Source organism: Zonotrichia albicollis, chromosome 2 (genome assembly GCF_047830755.1).
Source record: "Zonotrichia albicollis isolate bZonAlb1 chromosome 2, bZonAlb1.hap1, whole genome shotgun sequence".
NCBI lineage: Eukaryota > Metazoa > Chordata > Aves > Passeriformes > Passerellidae > Zonotrichia > Zonotrichia albicollis.
In genome coordinates, this window is record NC_133820.1 from 53,176,506 (window position 1) to 53,196,453 (window position 19,948).

General features: G+C 36.5%; 1 protein-coding gene across 1 annotated transcript in view; it reads left to right on the forward strand.

The window, feature by feature from the left end:
* Window positions 1–19,948, forward strand: part of ARHGAP42 (Rho GTPase activating protein 42) — a 139,393-nt gene that overhangs the window by 90,815 nt on the left and 28,630 nt on the right. The window contains exons 5-9 of the mRNA XM_005482595.4: window positions 3,187–3,288; window positions 7,679–7,789; window positions 14,164–14,268; window positions 17,692–17,821; window positions 19,581–19,681. Of these exons, the coding sequence (XP_005482652.2) occupies window positions 3,187–3,288; window positions 7,679–7,789; window positions 14,164–14,268; window positions 17,692–17,821; window positions 19,581–19,681 (549 nt within the window). The remainder of the gene's footprint in view (window positions 1–3,186; window positions 3,289–7,678; window positions 7,790–14,163; window positions 14,269–17,691; window positions 17,822–19,580; window positions 19,682–19,948) is intronic.

Consider the following 19,948-nt stretch of genomic DNA (forward strand, 5'->3'; position numbering starts at 1 on the left):
TATAAAAAACTGTGGAGGCTGAGCAGATCTGTGGCAGTGTAGAGGTGCAGTCTGGGAGAGAGCTGGCAGAAGACCATGAGAGCCTTCAAATTCCTTGTTTCCTTATGGATGGTGCCATGGAGATCTTTATGAAGCTTCACATGAGATACAATATGTCTTAAAATCACAATTAGTTTATTTGAACTTGTTTTTTTCTTGTTCTTGGCAGGCAGGGGGGACTAATCTGTTTATATGTGATAATTTAATTTTCTGTTTTCCTTTTATACGTATAAAGAGAGGATGTGATGCATAATTCACAGGTTTTGGTATAGATCATAGCAGAAAATAGAAGCAATGGGAGCCACATTAGGTGTATCAATAGTCCCCTCTAGGCACTGAGATGTATTTGGTGCACTGTATTTCAGATGGCAAAGTCCCGTTCTCACCCCTTTTTCTTTGACTCTCACTGGACAGCTTCACACTCTTTTCCAGCTCTTGGTAGTAAAAGTTATGTTAGTGTCACTATAAGCTCAAGTGGCTGGCCAGACTTTGGGTCACTCATTACTTATCGATCACCTTGATTCTGAGACAAATATTTCAGACTGGGATCACCCAGCCCAGCCAGCTCTTCCATCCTTCCTTCCTCCCCTAACAGATTTATGGTATGAACCATAGGTATTCATCTTGCCTTGTGAACTAAGTAATCCTGTAGGAGCTTTGCCCATGACTGCTTGGCTCATTCCTTTGATCTGACATCTGAGACAGCAGCAGCAAACTCAATATCAAGTCCAAATGTACACTCTCAGCACCCAGACGTCATTGTCAAAGGCTGTGTCGTTACCTTCTGAGGTAGGTGGTCTAGTGGACAGGCTATCCACCACGGAGCTCCAGTAGCTTGTGACCAAAGGCTTGAATACTGCAATCAGGCAGACTCCTTTTCCACCTTACAATTGCATGGGGAAAAAAACACCTAAAATTCTCTTGACATTTTTCATTGCATCAAGTTTGCCTTTAACTTGAGTATTTCCTGAAGTTGATGACTTTGACAGCTTTGTCACTTGGATTTTAAAATAATCTGATTCATATTACTAGTCCAGCACATATCATTATCTCAGAAGATAAGACAGTATGTAACTAACTGCACCTTTCATTCAGTGATCAACTGAACTGAATTTCTGTTTGTGACCAAAGATGCTGTTGAGATACACCGCACCTTTGATCATGCTGTTGACATACACAAGTTGCTCTTGCTTCATCATGAAGACCTGGCACTTGAGTATTCCACACTAAAACTGTGGCTGACCTATGTGGCTGTGGAACTGACCTATGATTTCAGCCCCACAGAAGTTGATTTCTTTAGTTGCAAGTTATTTGCCACAACTCTGGCCTTCTTCCTTCTATCTTTTTAGAATGTGTTTGGGAAAGATTCTGGAAGATAATTCTTATAGGTTTTTTTCACTTGCTAAACAAAATGCAAACTTTTATTTTTTCCTTTTTTGCCTTTTTGTCCTGGTATCTGCTTATCTGTAATTAAATATAAAAGGCATTAGTAGTTATTCTGTATTGTTATTTAATCTTTTATTGGGTCAAGTCCCTTCTTTTCCTTCTGGTGTCTTTTAAAGATATCTCTGTTGTGAAATAGTGTGAATATTAAATTGTGCGTATTTTTCATACTAACTATATTTGAACTTTTTGCAGGATAGAAAGTACATGTGTTTAGCAGTCTACTATAATTACTGTTGTAAACTTTAGTCACTGGAGCCAATCATTAAGTGGTTTGCTGTTGCAACTGGTTGATAAGCTTTAATTCATGTTGTTAAAATCTTCCTCCTATTTCTTATTTCTCTGACTGACCTGACTTTCCCATAATATGACTAAGGAAAACAGGGTGGTGCTTCAATGCGAGCCAGTTATTTTTTTTTTGTATAAAAAAATTTCTAGAGAGAAAGAGGTCAGGGAGAGAACCACTATGGTTCCTAAAATGACCTGATATTACTGCATGATGTCCAGTAATTAGTTTTTCTATCATTAATAGCTTTTGCACATGGGCAAGTAGGACTGCTTGTCTTGAAGCTTTTTTTGTTTTCTCAAAATGTTCAAATTATTAATCATTAGGACTTAACTAAGATTATAAAAATCACTGGCAGGAAGTTGCTTTTTTTAGGGAATAAATAATTCTGTAATAAAAAGTTATAGATTTATCATTGATAATACACTGATGGGATATCAACTTCAATCAGTTCTCGTATTTCTTGACATTTGACACTCCTTGAAGAACGGAAAAGCTTTTGAGAGACCTGTCTTTTTCTTAAATTTCAGATTTAAATTTCAGAACAGCAGATTTTAAAAGATTTGAAGTATGAATTCTGAATTTGTTTGCAGAAAGTAAGATGTTTCTTAATTTACTCCAAGTAGTAGCTCTTTTGTATTATGTATCAAAATAGTTTTACGGTAGAAATGTGAGGATTGACTGCACATGATGGGTAAAACAAAGAGGAGTGGGAAAAGAATAAGGCAGGATAACTTTTAAATGAGACAAGCTTAAACATTCAGACACATCAAAATATTATTGGAAACAGACTTTTGGACCAATTTCATTTTGCAACCACACATATGCTTTTCCATCATCATCGTATTTTAGGAGAGTGGGTGGAAAATAAGCGTATTGGTCTTAAATGCAAAGAATAGGGCTATGTCTTCATCACATATTTTATACTCGTCTGTGTCCTCCACAGTAAGGGGTTTTTTTAGGGTTTTTGCTTGTTGGTTGTGGGTGAGGTGTTTGGAGTTTTTTGTTTGTTTGGGGTTTTTTGTGATTTTGGTTGAGGTTTTTTGTTTGTTTGCTTGTTTTTTAAAACAGTGTGGCAGTTAGGGAGACTTAAAAAACTTGGGGAAGATTATTTTGTAATAAGTGTCTACTTAAAAATATACTACTTACATAAAATCTCATGTACCTCTGCTATGGGAAACCATGCAAGTCTGTTGTATAGATTTGTTATTTATGGGAAAAATCCTGCTTACTATTGCTTTTAATAATTGAAGCAGTTCTCCTACTTTAGTTCCACTTAAGAATTCAACCCTAAAAATACTGGAACCAACAAAAGTGGTTTAATAGTTTGGCATATCTTGGCACCTGTTATTTCTTTTAATTTAAGTTAGCTGTGATATTTAGTCAAATATTTCACTTGGGAATACTTTGTTTTTCAGGATGGGAAGAAGAAGTTTGACAAGGAAAGTGAGAAATATTATTCCATCTTAGAGAAGCACTTAAATTTGTCAGCCAAGAAGAAAGAATCTCATTTACAAGATGTAAGGACTGAATGCACTCTTACCTAATTTCACATTTGCATAGAAATCATGATAACAAACTGGTTCTCTTCAAGACATGCTGTACTTTATTTAATGTGAAATTGTGATGGTTTCTGGTCACACTTCTTGTGACTATAAATTCTTGACTGGGATGAAAACGACCCAAATAGGAGTTAAATATTTGAACAAAACAATATTCTATGTTTGCCACTTCATGTATTTCAAGTACAGCTAATGTTTATTGGTTGCAACAATGGAATTATATTAGTGCAATAAAAGTGTGAATTTTATAAGCTATATGTGGAATACTGGAAAGCCAATTAATTAATTTCTTGTGGGTTTGCGAGTTAATCTATTAACTGATGAAACTGCACTTCTATTTCACATAAATTCTAATCCAGAAGACTGAACTGAGATCACTTTAATAATGCTCTTTTCTGCTTCATTTTTTCTTACTTTTCATCTTATTCTGAAATTGAGGCTCCTGAAATTTCCCTGAAATTGTATATATAACTTCAGTTTTGAAGAGTCTGTATGGCTGATTCTTTTCTGTTTAAAAAAACAAAAACAAACAAACAAACAAACAAAAACACAAGAAGACTTCTGGTTTAACAGAAAGATTCCAGGGATTTTTAGTATGCTGAAAAATTAATATAACTTGTCTCTGAAGCAAATTACAATAAACCCAGCAATATTATATCAATGACACTTTGGGAATTGTGCCAAAAGTAGTTAAAAATCACTTTGATGAGATTACTGTTGTCATGGTGAATCTTAAATCATGGGGGTTAGTTTGCAGATGGAATTTTCACCAAAGGTGTGACCATCACTCAATCATATGTTGTAGAAATTTTTTTTCATGTTTACCAATAATATTATAATTCAAATAAAATAAGGCTTAGAAATTAATGATTTCTAATAATTCAGTCTATATGGCTGAATTTCTGTTGCTGTCTATATAATAGCCAGTCTATATAAGAAGATAGTTATGTAGGACTGGTTTATTGTTCCACTTGTATGTCACGGCTTTCACTTTTCCCAAATATCTTATGTGTTGATGAAGAAGCAATTCTGTTAGAGGCTAAGCCCCAGCTTAAAAAAAGAGAAATTCTTACCAAATTGGGGAAAAGTGAGCTTAAACACTAATTTGCTCTAGAATAGAAGCTAAATAAAATAAATAAAATATTTTACTCTTGAGACATGAGAATAATTACAGTCTAAAAGCAGCAACTGAAGTGCGAAGTAACAACTGTGAATCTAGTAAACTATGGTACAATAACAGTGGATTTGGCTCACAAGTATAAACTAATGGAAAACCAGAATAATTTTTTCCAGTGTGTCCTTAAGTGGCATATCTGGCTTTTAAATCTTGTAGCTGAGGCTGAGGTTTCTGATTTCTAGATGCCTCCCTTGTAAAGGATAAAGAGCATAACTTGGCATTTCTGTCTTCAGCCGTTTTTTACCGCTGTGGATGTGCTGAATCAGCAGCATAGACCCTCCGTAAGAGAAGGTACAATAGCAAATCACTACCAAAATTGTCAACCTGGGGGCTTTTGGCCTCTGTCTTATTGGAAGTAAAAGGAGGCCAAGCCCCATTCCTGACCTGAAATTGAAGACAGCTGTTGATTTGCATCCCGAGTGGTTTGGGTGAGCCCCATTTATAGCCCGGATGTCCAGGATGGAGTCTGTTGGAGCAGTCCACAGCAGAGCAGGGCACGAGCAAAGAACCAAGCAGTGCTGGCAGCTGGGGCTTTTGTGCCCAGGGCAGGAGATGGGAAGTCCATGCCTCAAGCCAACATCATGTATTCAGGGAGGTGGAAATACCATTTTTGGACTGCTACATGGGAAAAGTACTGTCTCCTTGAATTGATGAGATTTCTTGATACCTCATCACATTATGTGGGTTAAAGAGTACTGGGGTGAGCAAAGATCTTGTACTCTGTTGGGTTCTTTTACATATCTCACTTGAGTCCAGTTGAGATCACTTAATTCAGTACCTGAAGTTTGATGGTTGAAAAATATTCTGTAGAGAGTAGTTTGCATATATTCACCTACCTGAAATATGTTGGATATTTTAAAAGCCTGCAAGACTGCTGATGCAGTTTACACAGGTGACTGGCTTTTTTCCTTTAGCATCAAAAAGCAACTTCAAAGTAGCATCTTTTCACTGCCTACAGAAGCCTACAATGGAGGAGAAAATGGGCAGAATTGAGTGATGTGAGAAATCTAATGAACTTCTGATTTTATTTCTCTGAAATCTGTTCCAGAATCAGTCTCCAAGCTTGTGTGAAGTTCTGGTGTATATATTGAGGTGATAGCCTACATCAATGAAAATATTACTCACTATAACTATACATCATACTAGTAGAGACTCAAAATCATATCCATCAGTTCTTTTTATTTTTTACATGCAGTTTAAACTCACAGAAATACATTAAACTTTCAGGTTTTGAAACTTTAAGATCACTTTCAAAGCAATTCTTACAAATCTGAATCCTTTGGTGTTAACACAAATTCTTTCATAAGCTTCTACAGAATGTATGTTTGGGGAAATCTGATTTAGTCCCTTTCCCTGGTGGTGATAATGGCCCTAAACCATATTTGAGATGGCACTTGGTTGTATCATTACAACTGCAACCTGCTTAAATGCTGTTCAGAATAGGGATGGATTTAATTAGGTGTTTAAATACTTTTTCTGAGGCAAAGCCTAAAAGAAACAATTTCTAAAACTATGTTTCATTATTTATGTACAATTAAATGAGAGAGCTGAGATCTGTTTCAAGTGCTTCTTGATGGCATTTGTGTGAGCAAGGCGTTGCTGGATCTCATCCCAAAGTGATGGCAACTGCTTCTGTTATGTAGCACTGTCTTTGTGATAATTATTGTGAAATAAAGCTATTTACAGACTACCAGGGAAAACACTAGCCAAACACACTATATGAATGGCAAATGGCAGAGTTAATTTTAAGGTAGAGCAGTTCATTATTGGAATTTTGAGTGCTTGATTTCAGCTTCATATTATTAGTTTACTGATTTTTTTTTAATAGACATAGGAAGGAGATGCTGGTACTGAATGATTTGAACCATATCCTTGAGGCCCATGTGTTGAAGTAGAGTTAGAACACTGGGCTAGGAAGGTGAATCAATATTGTTAAAAGCCTGTGCAGCCAAATCACAATAGTAGCTTGTCCTTGAGTAGAGAAGCAATCTTAATTATATATGGTGCTATTGATGGCTAAATCCTGCCTGAAGGAAAGCACTGACTTTTTGCTTTTTTACTGTTAAAAGTACTAAAGCTCTTTTATGATGTGTTTGCTGGTTTATAGTTTGTTGTCAAGGGAAGACAACATCATGCTTTCCCACTTTCCCTGCATTTATTAATTTTAATGCCAGAATTAAACTAAAGAACATGCAGAAGTATCCTTCTGTGCATCAAAAATAGGTGATCTTATTCATGTTGTTAATCTGCTGTAGTATTTTGACCAAAGAGCTAAGTCTAACTACTACAGCCCAAAAGGGATTTGCATGAGAAAATGATTTGTAATGAGGAAGAATGAATTAAAATGGAATCTGCATGTCTTTTTTAAACATTATCTGTGTGCTACACTGCTTGTCTGTTAGTTCTCCCTCCTGTGGCTTGTTTAAATTGCGGATAAAAGCCTATTACTCTTTATCAGCTGATAAGAGTTAATTCTTTAGCTGTTTAGGCAGAAGACACTGTTCTGATACTGGATCTCCATGTTGGGTGGTATTAGTGAGGCATTTCTGACAAGTATTGCCTTGTAGTTCTGTCACTTGAAAATTAAAACTTGAAATATATTTGATTTATGAGGTTAGGGATTTAAATATGTTTACATTCCAAGAACGTATGACTCATACTATAAAATAATAAGTTGCAAAATGTCATTGTTAAAGACAGCCTATTTAAGAAAGAAAATATGTTTTTGTGAAGGTATTTGAACTTGAGAAGTAGATACAGTTTCAGTGCATATGATACCTAAATATTTCAATGGAAATAATTGTCTTTTTGTCTGTCCTTGATTTCTACGGTGCTCCTTTCTATTTCCTTTTCTAAATTTGCATATTCCAAGTACCTGCTGCCACCTTTCTTTCCCTCCAGGCTCTCTTAAAAACTAGAATATTAAAGAGCAAAAAGAAAGAAGAAGCCAAAAAAGAGGAGTAAAAGGCATAGGCTGAAATGTGTAATGTTATCTTCTTAAACTTGCGTTTAGCTTTTTTAAGTAGGTATTCTAATTTCCAGACAGAAAACTGAACTCTATGAAACTTTTAAAATAATCCTATGGAAGATCTGTTTGTTAATGACATAACCTGTTTTTAAAGCAATAACAAGACTAAACTAATGTTGTCCGTATTGAATTTTGTCTTTTAGGCAGATACACAGATTGACAGAGAACATCAGAACTTTTATGAAGCATCATTAGAATATGTTTTTAAAATCCAAGAAGTACAAGAGAAAAAGAAATTTGAATTTGTAGAACCTGTAAGTTTTATGTTTTATTTTTTTTAGAATGCATGCATATAAAGCTGAAAATTGAATTTAAAATACCGATTGTTTTGCTCCCTTTTCAAGTTTTGAATGCAGGTTCTTTGTATATAGACGGACATTAAGATCTTGGCTTGGGCACTTTCCATGTTTATTGAAGGATTATGTAAGAGTTTAGTATCTACTGTGAAGTGAAATGTCTGATGACTTGAAGTGTGTGTAACATTTTAATGGGACATCATGTAATGTTGTGTCTGTGCAACACATAATCGATGTTTCCTAATACCATGATTTAATGGCTTAAATTTTGAGCCAGTTTTTAATTTAAATATTCTGGGTAGGCAGTATACACCGACATGGTTCTGAGTTACACATGAAGTAAAGTGAAAAATCAATTTTTTGGTGGCATAGGTAAGTTTATCTTTTTGTTGGTGGAGTCATTTGCCTTTAGTTTACTTTGCCCATAAAGGAATGCTTATGTTGATGTGCCATTAAAAAGTAAGATAAAGTTGTGTCTCAGTGTCCATATCTAGGTGTGGGATTTCCTTCTGGACTGTGTTTCCATCCCCCACTCCTAACTCTCTATTGTGTCAGTCAGTTCCAAAAGCAGCTTCATGACACGCTAGCATATTTCTGTGGCCTGGTAGCAGTGTTACTACTGTTCATGTCATGCAGACAGGCCTGCCAGTTGCCTGATGTAGTTTGTACCTCCAGCCCCTGACAGAGAACTTGCAGTGCCATGTGTCCCTTCCCATTAAGCACACTGAGCACAGCAGAGTCCTGGTTGTCAGAGAGGAACCTAACAAGTGTAACTTTGTCTCCACACCATCTCCCACCTTCCTTGTAACTACTGAAGCAGCCCTCTTCACTGTGAAATGGGTTGAATTACATCTCTAACAGCCTGTGTCACCAAGGAGAGCTTCTCAGATGCCCTCTTTCCATGAGATGAGAGTGTATTGTATACTGAATGTTTGACATTGATGCAAACTAATGAACCTGGATTCAGCAAGCAGTACTTTCAGAAATCCTATCTTTATGGCATACAGCTGCCAAATCTTAGAGGCTAAAACTTTCCTCGGACTCCTAAATAAGAACATTTTTCTACCTGTCACAGATTAATCCAGAGTGTGTGTCTCTGTCTCCTTCTGCAAAACTCTCACATCCTGGAAAAATCTAGCAATCTTGACCTAGCTCTGACCCTAGTGTAGAAGACTTTATGCTCCTTTAATGTAATAGGAACTTTCTGTATTGAAAAGACCTTGTACATTGGAAAATATTGTGCAACGGCACAATAGTTAAAATAGGTAAAATTTACTTTTAAGTGTATCTGTTTCCATACTGTCTCAGATCAGTAGGCATTCCAGCCAGTATGGCATACTTGATTGTCCAGGGGAAGGTACAGGGTACAGGAAATACTCTGGTAACTGGGAAATGATAGGCCTTTCAGGTAATGTCTTCTGACTTCGTGTGTGAATTTATTTATAGTCAATCTGGATATAGGTGGAGCTTACATTATAACATTAGTTATAAAATTTTGAATCTTCAAAACTGAATTCTTGTTTGTAGTCTATTGCATACAACGTGCTGAATTAAGAACATTTGCTAAAACCCTTAAGACGTGCCTTATGTGAAAAAGTAAATTAAAATACAAGTCAGCAATACCATGAAATTAAAAAAAAACCAGCTAAACAAATCAAAAACACCCAAAGACTTAAATATAGGCTTTCTAAAATTCATGCTTATGTAAGAGATGTTGGAAATATGAGTATGTGTTCCTAGATGAAAGGTCTAGATAAGGAGAAAGCCTAACACTTTAAAATCAGGTATCAAAAGAATTGTCATATTATTAATTTTCTCTGTGTGCTCTATGAATGTGCATATGGCAGGTGATGCCTGGTGGTGTGTCCATATGGACATTCCTCCTCTGGAGCTCTGATGGTCGTGAGACATTCTCATGTACATGCTGCCTGTGCCTCTGAGTTATCAGCACAGTGTCACGTCTGTGAATAATTCTCAGTCTGACATCCTGCTAACAGACTCGCTGAAGGAAAGTTTAACAAAATAAATCTGTTAGTGCAATGAAGGAGGAAATTGTGATGCCCATGCAAAAGAAGAATAAGTTTGGGATGTGGGAGTAGAACTTGAAAATCAAATGATCTGTTGAACATCCTTTCAAGACCTTTAGTTTTTCCATGCCAAAGGATAAAGACAGTCTGAAAACCAGAGTGGGAGAAGTAACCTAGCAAAAATTGCCAGGTGGGTTACACCTAGGACTCTGAGAGTCAGTAAAGTGGAGTGTGTTCTCTCCTGGAGGAGACTCAGGAGATTTTAAGGTACAGATGCTACTGACTCATACAGTGAGTAGAAGATTATAATATTTAGAGTAGATTTTTGCAGCTGCTTCTCAGGCCCTGGGTTTCTCTTTGTTCTCTGCATCTTGATCAAAGTGGTTGCTTATGTGTACTAGAGTGAGTAACTGGCATATTCCTATTTGCAATCCTCCTAAATCTAGATTTTTCCAAGAAAAAAACCCTCAGGTTTTCATACAGATAATGAATTTGAACTTTTTTCTGAAGGACAAATTAGTGTTCATATTTACAGCTGGATAAACAATAAAGCAAATTAAGTGACAATAATCTGTCTTGCTAGCTTTTCTCTTATGATCCCTTGGAAGCTAGTCCGAGCCAACAGTGCTTTCTGAGGATATTTTGCTTGTAAAACAATTCAAACACCTTCCTAAAGTTCTGCTTTGTCCTTTGGTGATGCCAGGAGTTCCTTGTCCTGTGGAAATCAGGGCACAAAGTTCATAAGCAGTAAACTATCTGAAATGTGAGGGGCGGTCAGTTAAATGTTTATTTAAAGAGAAAAAAAACCGAACAGCCAACTGAAAACCACTGCTTGTAATTGCATGCATTTCTATGAGACTTCACAGTGGACATTAAATTTAATTTCCCTTTCTTGCATTTTCTGCGTTATTAACTATGTTCACTTTAATCTGAAGAATAAGCGCTATCTTCTTATAAATAAAATGAAACCAGGGAGACAGGGACTTCTGGCTGATGTGCTGCAGGCCAAAGGTTAAATTCCTCCCCTATCTGAAACCTAAGTACAATCTTCTTCCTGTGAGAATGAAACGACCAGGCAGGCTTGAGGTCAGCAGCTCTACATAAAAATAAATAGAGTCTCAAAAAGTAGCTGGATTTTGTTTCAGGTTCTCTGTTGAAATCCTCGTGGCTCTGGTGTGAAGAGTAGCTTTGTGTTATGGAGTTCAGACCTCAGGCTTTACTGATGTGAATGATTAGGCACTCAGAATGAGATAACGATAAGACACTTATTAAAATGAAAAATTATTGATATGAAAGCATCAGACATTGTTTGTGATGTTTGATGAAATAAACTGCCTCTTTATGTGTGACTACCACCTCAAAATACATTCTGAAAATTTTCTTAGAAAGGAAAGGGGGCTGAATTTCTATTCTTGTTTTTAAAATTTTTTTGCTCTATTTAATATTAATTTCTTTAAAGTTATGAGCCTGCCTTTAGCAGCAGTGCTTCTTCAAATGCCAGCAAAAAGAAAACTCTGCTATGAGTATGAGCCTAGAGCAAAAGACCTTGGCTTTTAAATCTCTTCCATACAATGCTATGGCTGTACCTGTTCTAATGGAAGTGATTCTGGAGATGCCCTAGCAGCACAGGCCCATTGGGCACAGGGCATATTCTGCATTCCTGTTTTTCCACTGCTAGTGACATGTACATTGAAGTGAATGCCATCCTCAGTGTCACATATCAGCACACACCTTAAAAATGCTAATCTAGGACTTGCATAATACTTTTCTTTTATTCCTGTTTTTCTGAGTTCTCAAAGAGTGTTTAACCAGGAAGGCCTCAAGGCCAGATCCTCTGCAATGCACAACTGGCAGAATACCTGTGAAGTACTTTAACTAAAATTAATTCAGATTTTTGTCAGGGTTTTGGGTTGGGTTTTTTTTTTGGGTTGTTTTTTTTTTTTTATTTCTTTTTTGCTACTGTTGTATTTTTGCTCTCAGATAAATTCAGCTTTGCTGCCATCTTGTGTTAAATATTTTCCTTGTATTTCTCAGTGTACTCTGTAAAAGTTTCATGTGATGTAAAATGTTTTCCTTGAAGTATTGAAGCTGAAATTTATACAATTTATTCTCCTGAAATGTTCTTTAAACTGAGCTCTAAAAGTCAGGCATAAGCTGACATACTGAAACTTTGTTCCACAAAGTTTCTTTGTTGTAATTTTGGTGTGCATTAGTGTGGTGATTTGGCTGCAGTTTTGCCAAGTGTTACTCCTGCCCTAGGGGTGGGTTTAGCAGCAGGCTCCTGCTTGCAGGCTGTGTTAATCCACACATCCTTTTGACTGGATCAAGTCAAAGTAAGTACAGGAGTAGTTGTGCTGTGACATCTGAAGGAGTTGTAGCTGGGGGCAATGATGAGTAACTGAATCTGGAATGTGAGAGCAGGCTTCACATAACTGGAGCCAAAGCAGAGCTTTAGTTATAATTTGCGTATTTTGTACTTTATTCATAAAAAGTAAGATTAATTTTCTTTCTTTTCATATAAGTAGTTATTTCCACAATTACAGAATTAGAATTATAGTCTAGAATTACAGAAAATTATAGAGCTCTTTCTATCTGTTTGCACAATTGGAGGTTTTTTATATAAACTATTGTACTTGGACCTTCCTCGGAAACACTTGAATAATCAGTTTAATAATAATAATAATTTCAGGGTCCAGTCCTTAGCTGAGGTAATAATTTTGGCTGGACAGATGAATCATGTTAAGGTGAGATTGATTTACACAAGATATGGAGCCCTCTTCTTGAGATTGCATGGCCTTCATTGTTTGATGGTGGAATATGGTTCAGGAATTCACATCCACTGTAGAGGCCCCAACAAAAACTTGCTTTTTCTGTCCAAAGATCTTCTCAGTTCTTCAGGCTCCATGACTGGCATACAGGGCAGCCATGGGCATGCACCATCTCTGCCTGAGGCCAGGCTTTCCTCTGCTCCTGCAATAGCAATAAAAACCAAGGGCAGAGTCCTTCTCCCAGCCATACCTTATATTTGTGTCCGCACTGATGGACTGTTCACCTCCAACTGCTTTAACTTACTAATGCAGCCAAAGAGCAGGCAGGTAAATAGGCTCTCAGTTGTCTCCTAGAGAGTAATGGCAGAGAGGAGGCAGAACAATTTTGCTACAATTCTTCAAGTAGGGCTGAGAGTAAATTTAAAGAAAATATAAGAACAGTAAAAACTACATCTTTACACTATTCCACTTAGAGTAATATATGGTACTGGTAACACAAAGCAAGCGCTTTAAATATGAGCGATGGCATTTTTGTTGGCTGAGTCTAGACCACTTCAGTAGTCAATGAAGAGAGATAAATGTTTCCATTGGATCGTTCATTCCATCCTGAGAGAGAAGTCTGAAAAAGGGAAAAGAATTATGCTCTGGAATACCTGTGGTTCTTTACTGAGTCAGATGACAGCCTGGACAGCCAGTTAGTTAGCCCAGATGATAATGGCGTAATATACTAATGCAATTGTTTTTTATTGTTAAAAATTTCTGTTATTGTAAATCCAAATTAATTTCTCTCTTTTTTTTTTTTTTTTGTTTTCTTTACCTTTCTTCAGTAAGCTAAATTATATAGACCAAGAAAGCAGTGTATGATAAGAAATTAAATGCTTGTTATTTAACAGCAGGTAGGGTGACTTATAGCAATATCAAAACGCGTTTAAAATTTAAAGCAGAATCAGTTATAGAAGGCTTTTAAAACTAAGAGATGGCAGGAATGAGTTAATTCAAGAGCTGAAATCTAGTGGCACCTTTTACTACTTGAGCATTGTTTCAAAGCAAACTTTAAAAGAATTCTGCAGCTGGGTATATGCAGGCTATGGTGGTTCTGATGGAGTTAATCATACCAAATAGAGTTCGCATTTCTTTCAGAGCAGGAGGAAATAGTCTGGGTTTCTTGTGTTGTGCTAACCTATCCAAAACATATTTTCTAGAGTCTAGTTTGTGGAAAATAGGTTGTAGACCAAGCAACTACTGTGAAGAAAGTGAAAGAATATTTTGAAGTAAAAACGCTTGAATTTTGACATTTTAAACTTGAGAAATGCACACCAGCAAAGACTCCAGCTGAAATACTGGATAAAATTACTAAGATACTGAATTAAATTATTTTGGAAATGACAATTTCATTACAAAAAAGCATGTATAGCATTTCTTTTTGTTAAGGTCTCGTCATGTATTCCTTCTCAGCAAAACTTTGCTTTTGCATGTAAAAGCACTCAGTGTTCCAGGAGTTAAAAATGTATAATGCTTCTCAATTTTACCTTTTCAGCTCTTGGCCTTTCTTCAAGGATTATTTACATTTTACCATGAAGGATATGAACTGGCTCAGGAGTTTGCACCATACAAGCAGCAACTGCAGTTCAATTTGCAGAATGTAAGGATGATTTGTATTTACGTAATTTAACTTTAATTTACTAACTTCAGTTTAGGATATTAAAGTAGATTTATAGCACTTTATTGAAATTCTAAATCTTGCAATGTTTTGGTAAGCTGAAATCAAATTCATATACAGACAAGTAAAATCGTTTTTATAAGGTCAATGTAATTAAGATTCCTGACAACAAATGACTTTGGATAGTAAATTTGTGATTTCCAGATCAAAACTTTGGGAGCAAGAACAAGAAAAACAGGACAGCAGCCAAGTTTTTATTAGAAAACATAGCAGTCCAGATAGATTTAAACTTGTATAAAGCTTTCTTGAGAATGAGGCCTGTCTTCTGGACTAAGTGGAGTTACCAAAAATGCTCCAGCTTGTGTAGAATGATACAGTTTGTCCTGCTGTCTGCTAACTTCCCACTGTATATAAAGCAGTCTTGGGAAGCCATTCTCTATACCATTGCAGAATAGGTGGGACGCTCCTCCATGGTGAGCAGCTCTCATGAGCATTAGTTTTCACCAGAAGAAAGAATCTTTATGTGTAGAGAGTTACACTCAACAGAGCAGATGAATCTTTTGCTGTAAATTAGTCTGGATTTTGTAGTCAGAGCCATATATGATCCCATTTTGGGCACAAACTGCCCAAAAAATTCAAAGCTATCAGAGATAGCTAAAATACACTTAATCAACATACTTTTCCACTTTTCCATCATAACTGCTTTATACAAGTGTATACTTGTTTCACTGTGTAATTCACATATTACAGTTCCAAGGATATACAAATAAGTAGGTACAAAATATACTTACAAATAAGTAAGTACACACTTTGATTTTAAGCAAAGCTTAAACACCCTGCTTTTACGGCAGAAAGTGAACTTCAACATGTCAGTACTGGACAAGCCCCACATATTTCCTGAAAAGTAACATCAAAATCCAGAACAAAATTTCTTTTAAATTTAAGTCTACTTCATTCTTTCAAGAAAAGACACATACCACAAATTTTTGTAGCTCCATCTGCCCTTTTGCATGTCTTGTTCATATATATAGATCCCATTTTAAATGCTGCTTGAGGAAATAAGGCTAAACTTCCTAGATTATTAACCTTTTGCTTTTGGATCAAAATGCAAATGGTCTCTGTAGAGAATCCCAGTCGCTTCTCCTTTCCAATTTTGTGTTTTTCACATCGTTTGCTACTAAGATGCTTTCAGATAAAGACACAAGGGGTCAGTGTTGTTGCACAGCAGTTTCACTGAAAGAGTGAAAAATGTGCTTCAGTCCAGAGATTTACTAACTTTAATATGGCAAGGTCTGAGAGGAGCATGAGGTCACAGCACAGACCAAAACTGGCATTGTAAGTAATCATATATTTCCTCTACGTGTCTCTACAGAAGCAAAATTATTAAAGAACTTTTTTCAATTTCGATATTAATTAAAAAATACTTAGATTTAATGTTTTCTAACTATTATATCAGCACAACTTGAAGTTGTAAATAAATTACAGAAGTAGAGGGAGATTGAAGTTAGTCAGGAGGATCAATGTTTTTTTTTTTTTTTAATTATATATCAGAAAACATATACATGAAGATACAGTGGGGATCAGTACATCACTCCAATTACACAGCAGTATAAATTCTGGCTCCAGATCTAGATCCACTGTTTCACACAGCCAGCTGGGTTCTCTGCGTACTTGTCATTGAGAGTATCACCCAAAATCAGATTGAAGTGAAATAATTTATATGGGTAAAGACAAACTGAGGACAGGAAGAAGTGCATTCAGCCTGTCTGTAGCTGTCAAAAGTACTCCTCTCCATTGTGTTGTGTATTCAGGTCTTGAAGAATAGTTTACCTGAACTGCTGTTGCTGTTCTTAAAAATGTTGTACAGGTTAGAGCAGGAGCAGTAACAGCTGTACAAGAGTAGTAGCAGACCAGCAGCTCTTAACAGGTCACCATGTTCTAACAGGACCAGCTGTCACTTTAACTATTTCAGCTGGCCAGTGGCATACTTGGTGTGTCTGTTTGGCTTTGGTTTCTGTGATTTGATTCAAAGACCTGGCTGCTTAAAAGTAGTAATTAAAAACTTAATAGATGGAGACAAGCTCTTAAAATAGGGACGATGCTTCAATGACTTGTTCTTCTTGAAGGCTTCAAAATGACCTCTCTTAAATTTGATCTGAACTGATACTTCGTCTGAAGGACATAATCAGAAAAGCTCAGATTAGAATTTTACCTCCCTCTCTAATAACAGTGTTTGGCTTCAAAACCAAGATTGAGCATGTATACTTTTGTACTATTGTGCAACTAACTACACAAATGGCCCATGAAAAAGGGGAAGTATTCACTGGTGTATAAAGTCCTGAGAGCATTTTTCTGACTGCTGAGGATTTGAGTCCATAGATGACTCTGTAGAAACGTTACAAAAATCTTTATTCTTTTTTTTTTTTTTGACCTATTGGAGCAGAGTGTTCAATATCTGATATTAATCAATCAAAGCTCTGGCATCTCTCAATAATTCTCTTCTGTTATCCCATGCTAGGTGCATGGAGGGAAACCCTAGTCTCACTGAATTCACTAAGAGCAAGTAGCCATTTATATGCATATAGATATAAGAAAATATAGAAACAACCCACCTTAATACCATAATTGTTTGCTTTGTTACATGCCTGGTTACACACGCAATATTTAGGACAGGCACACTTCTTCCATGCTTTTGGCATAGTTCTGCCACTTGTGAGTGTTTCTTACCTCCCATTTTTTTTATATTGAACTGTGGTGTTTGCCAACTCAGAACTTGATCATGGCAGTGCCAGTAACCTGACTATTCTAAGCAGCAGCACCTGTGTTTTCACTGCAGATATGGATACACAAACAATTCGTCTCTTCCTTGTGTGTAGAAACTGCAGCTGTCTGGGCTCATTAACCTGGTTTTAATCCAAACTAGTGTTTTCTGCACTGTACTTAAAGTGCTTCAGTGGACCTTACTACTTCAGGTTTCGGGCTAAGCTGTTAGCAGCTTCTAGTTTAGCCAAATACCTATCTGAGAATCCCAGAGTGTACAGAGAGAAAGCCTGTATCTGCCTGCAAAATACTCTGTAAGCAAACTTGAAGAGATGAGATGACTTCCTGTCTGAGATTAGTGACCTGCAGAAAGAGCAGTGGTGCTGTTCTCAGCTATGTTTTCCTTACATTTGTGTGCCTAAGTTGAATTCTTCATTACTAGGTTATTCCCAGGCTTCTAGCAGTGAAAAGTATTATTCTTTATTGCATTTTTTCCCTTTCTCCCTCTTTTATGTCTCTGGCAAATGCTTTCGTGGGTCTCCACTACAGTCTCCTTGGCATTATTTGTAATTAGTTGTTCATTGTTATTTTGGTACTTGCATGAGGTGATGTGGGGTTTTGTTTGTTTCCTTTTCTGGGTATTAGACTCGCAATAACTTTGAAAGCACTAGGCAGGAAGTGGAGAGACTCATGCAGAGAATGAAATCAGCCAACCAAGATTACAGACCACCAAGTCAGTGGACAATGGAAGGCTATCTCTATGTGCAGGAGAAACGTAAGTACAGCCAGGAAGGTCCATGCTGTTGTTTGCCCCAGTGGTTGACTGGTAGCGAGCTCTGCTCTGGCTGGCTGCCCTGCACCTTGCTGCAAACTCCCAGCACCCTGCTTTGGATCTCTTCTGTTTCCTGTACTTTCTCTGCCTGAACAGGACCTTTAGTTCAGCCATCAGGAGCACCTTGTACCAGAGACCTTCACTGACCCAGCCATCTTAAATGAACATGTGCTTAATGGAAATCAAAGATGTAAGAAAAGGTCATCTAAGTGCCATCTGACCACAGTTAACCACAGCCAGTTTTATCCTCAGTAGCACTGCAAATTTTAAGAACACAGTCTATTTTTTAATTGATTAATAATCATAAAAGAAATCTGTGTTAAGTGGAAATTACACTGAGCTGTGCTAACGGGAGAGGGAGAAAAGGAGTGAAGTACCAGGCACATGCTGTGCTTCAATACATTCATCACATTCAATAGTGAAAGGCCAGCTTGACATCTTTTTACTGAAAAGAAATGTTTATTCTGGAGTAACAGGGTCTGTACTCACTTTATATTGGGAAAGGTACTAGTTGTATAATTCCTTGTCATGCAAGTTTACTTGCCTATAACCCTTATCCTATAGGTCCTTGCTAATTGTGATCAACTGGGTTAAATGTTTGCTCTTCTTGAGAGTAAATTTTGTATATATTTATTACTGATATGCATAGTGGCAAATATAGGTGTTTTTAAAAAATGGCACTTGTCCGTAAATTGTTTTCTTGGATGGCCAAGAGTAAGAAGTTTAAAGTTGCTACACAAATGTCTGGCTAAATTTTCTAATGAAAATAGGTGACTTCTTAACTCATCTAAAACTGCTTTGAGAGTGCTCATCCATCTTATAATGTGCTAAAAGAGGTAATGAATTGCTATCAAAAGGAAGAACTGATGCTGAATAATTGCAGACTTTAGTTTCTTCCAGAACAGAGGCAATAGGAGAGCTTTCTCAAAGTCAGCGTAACAGGCCATATAAATTTCCACAGCTATGTTTCTGGATTGACAGACATCTGACTTACATGACTTACTCAGTCTGTCATATAACCACCACCTTTGTGGGTACACTGAGAAGGCAAAATCTGTGTATCTATAGTAAAACTACTAGGGTTTTATTCAAACATTTTTATTTCATTCTTCACATTAAGAAAGAAAAACACACACAAAAAAAAAAGGCAATTAAAATTTAAAATACCATTTTTTAAAGGCGAGGTTTATTTTTGTCTTCATTCTAGACAGGATAGGGTTAATTTTTGCAAGTAGCCAGGAGCTGGGCATGACTGGGTCCTTACTCAATGCCACCTCATCATTTTCTGGGGATAGGGGAAGGGATCCTTTCTGAGTCCCAAATGTGGCAGAGGGAACACTCAGGTATTGTCAGGTGTCTCTATGTGGTGAGTACTCACATGTGAATCATTTGTCTCTTGTACACTTTGCTGTTAATATTGTTGGAAACTCCTCAGGTCTGTTCTTGCCTTTTTCCTGCCTTGTTACTATAATAGAATGCTGTTACCTATCCAGTTGCTAAAGAAAGTCAGTCTGCTGGAACTTTATTGAGCAATATTATCAAGCTGCAGTATTTGGAAATTATACTGGAACAACATTTTCCGATTAAAAAACAAGGAGTAGGCTGCACGTGGATGCTACTTTATTTCATTTTTCTACTCTAATTCCAAGTGTAATAGTGGTAAAATGACAATTACTTTTGATACTATCTCTCTTTACTCTAGGTCCCCTTGGATTTACATGGGTTAAACATTATTGCACTTACGACAAAGGAACAAAAACTTTTACAATGAGTATAGCTGAAACAAAATCTGGTGGAAAAGTGGTGAGTTACTTGTGCATGAACACATACATGACCTGTATATTCCATCTTTTCTATTAAGCATTAAGGAACTGCTAAAAGAAAAAATGCAAACAGATAAGGCTGTTTTTGTAGATGAAGCAGTGCATGTATCATATAGCATGGATAAATATTCAAGTAATATTTCATTAGAAACATATTTAAATCAATTATTAAATAACTTCTCTAATGTGGTTGTTGTAAGTGCATATGAAATTTATCACATTTGCACACAATTATTGAATAGATTAA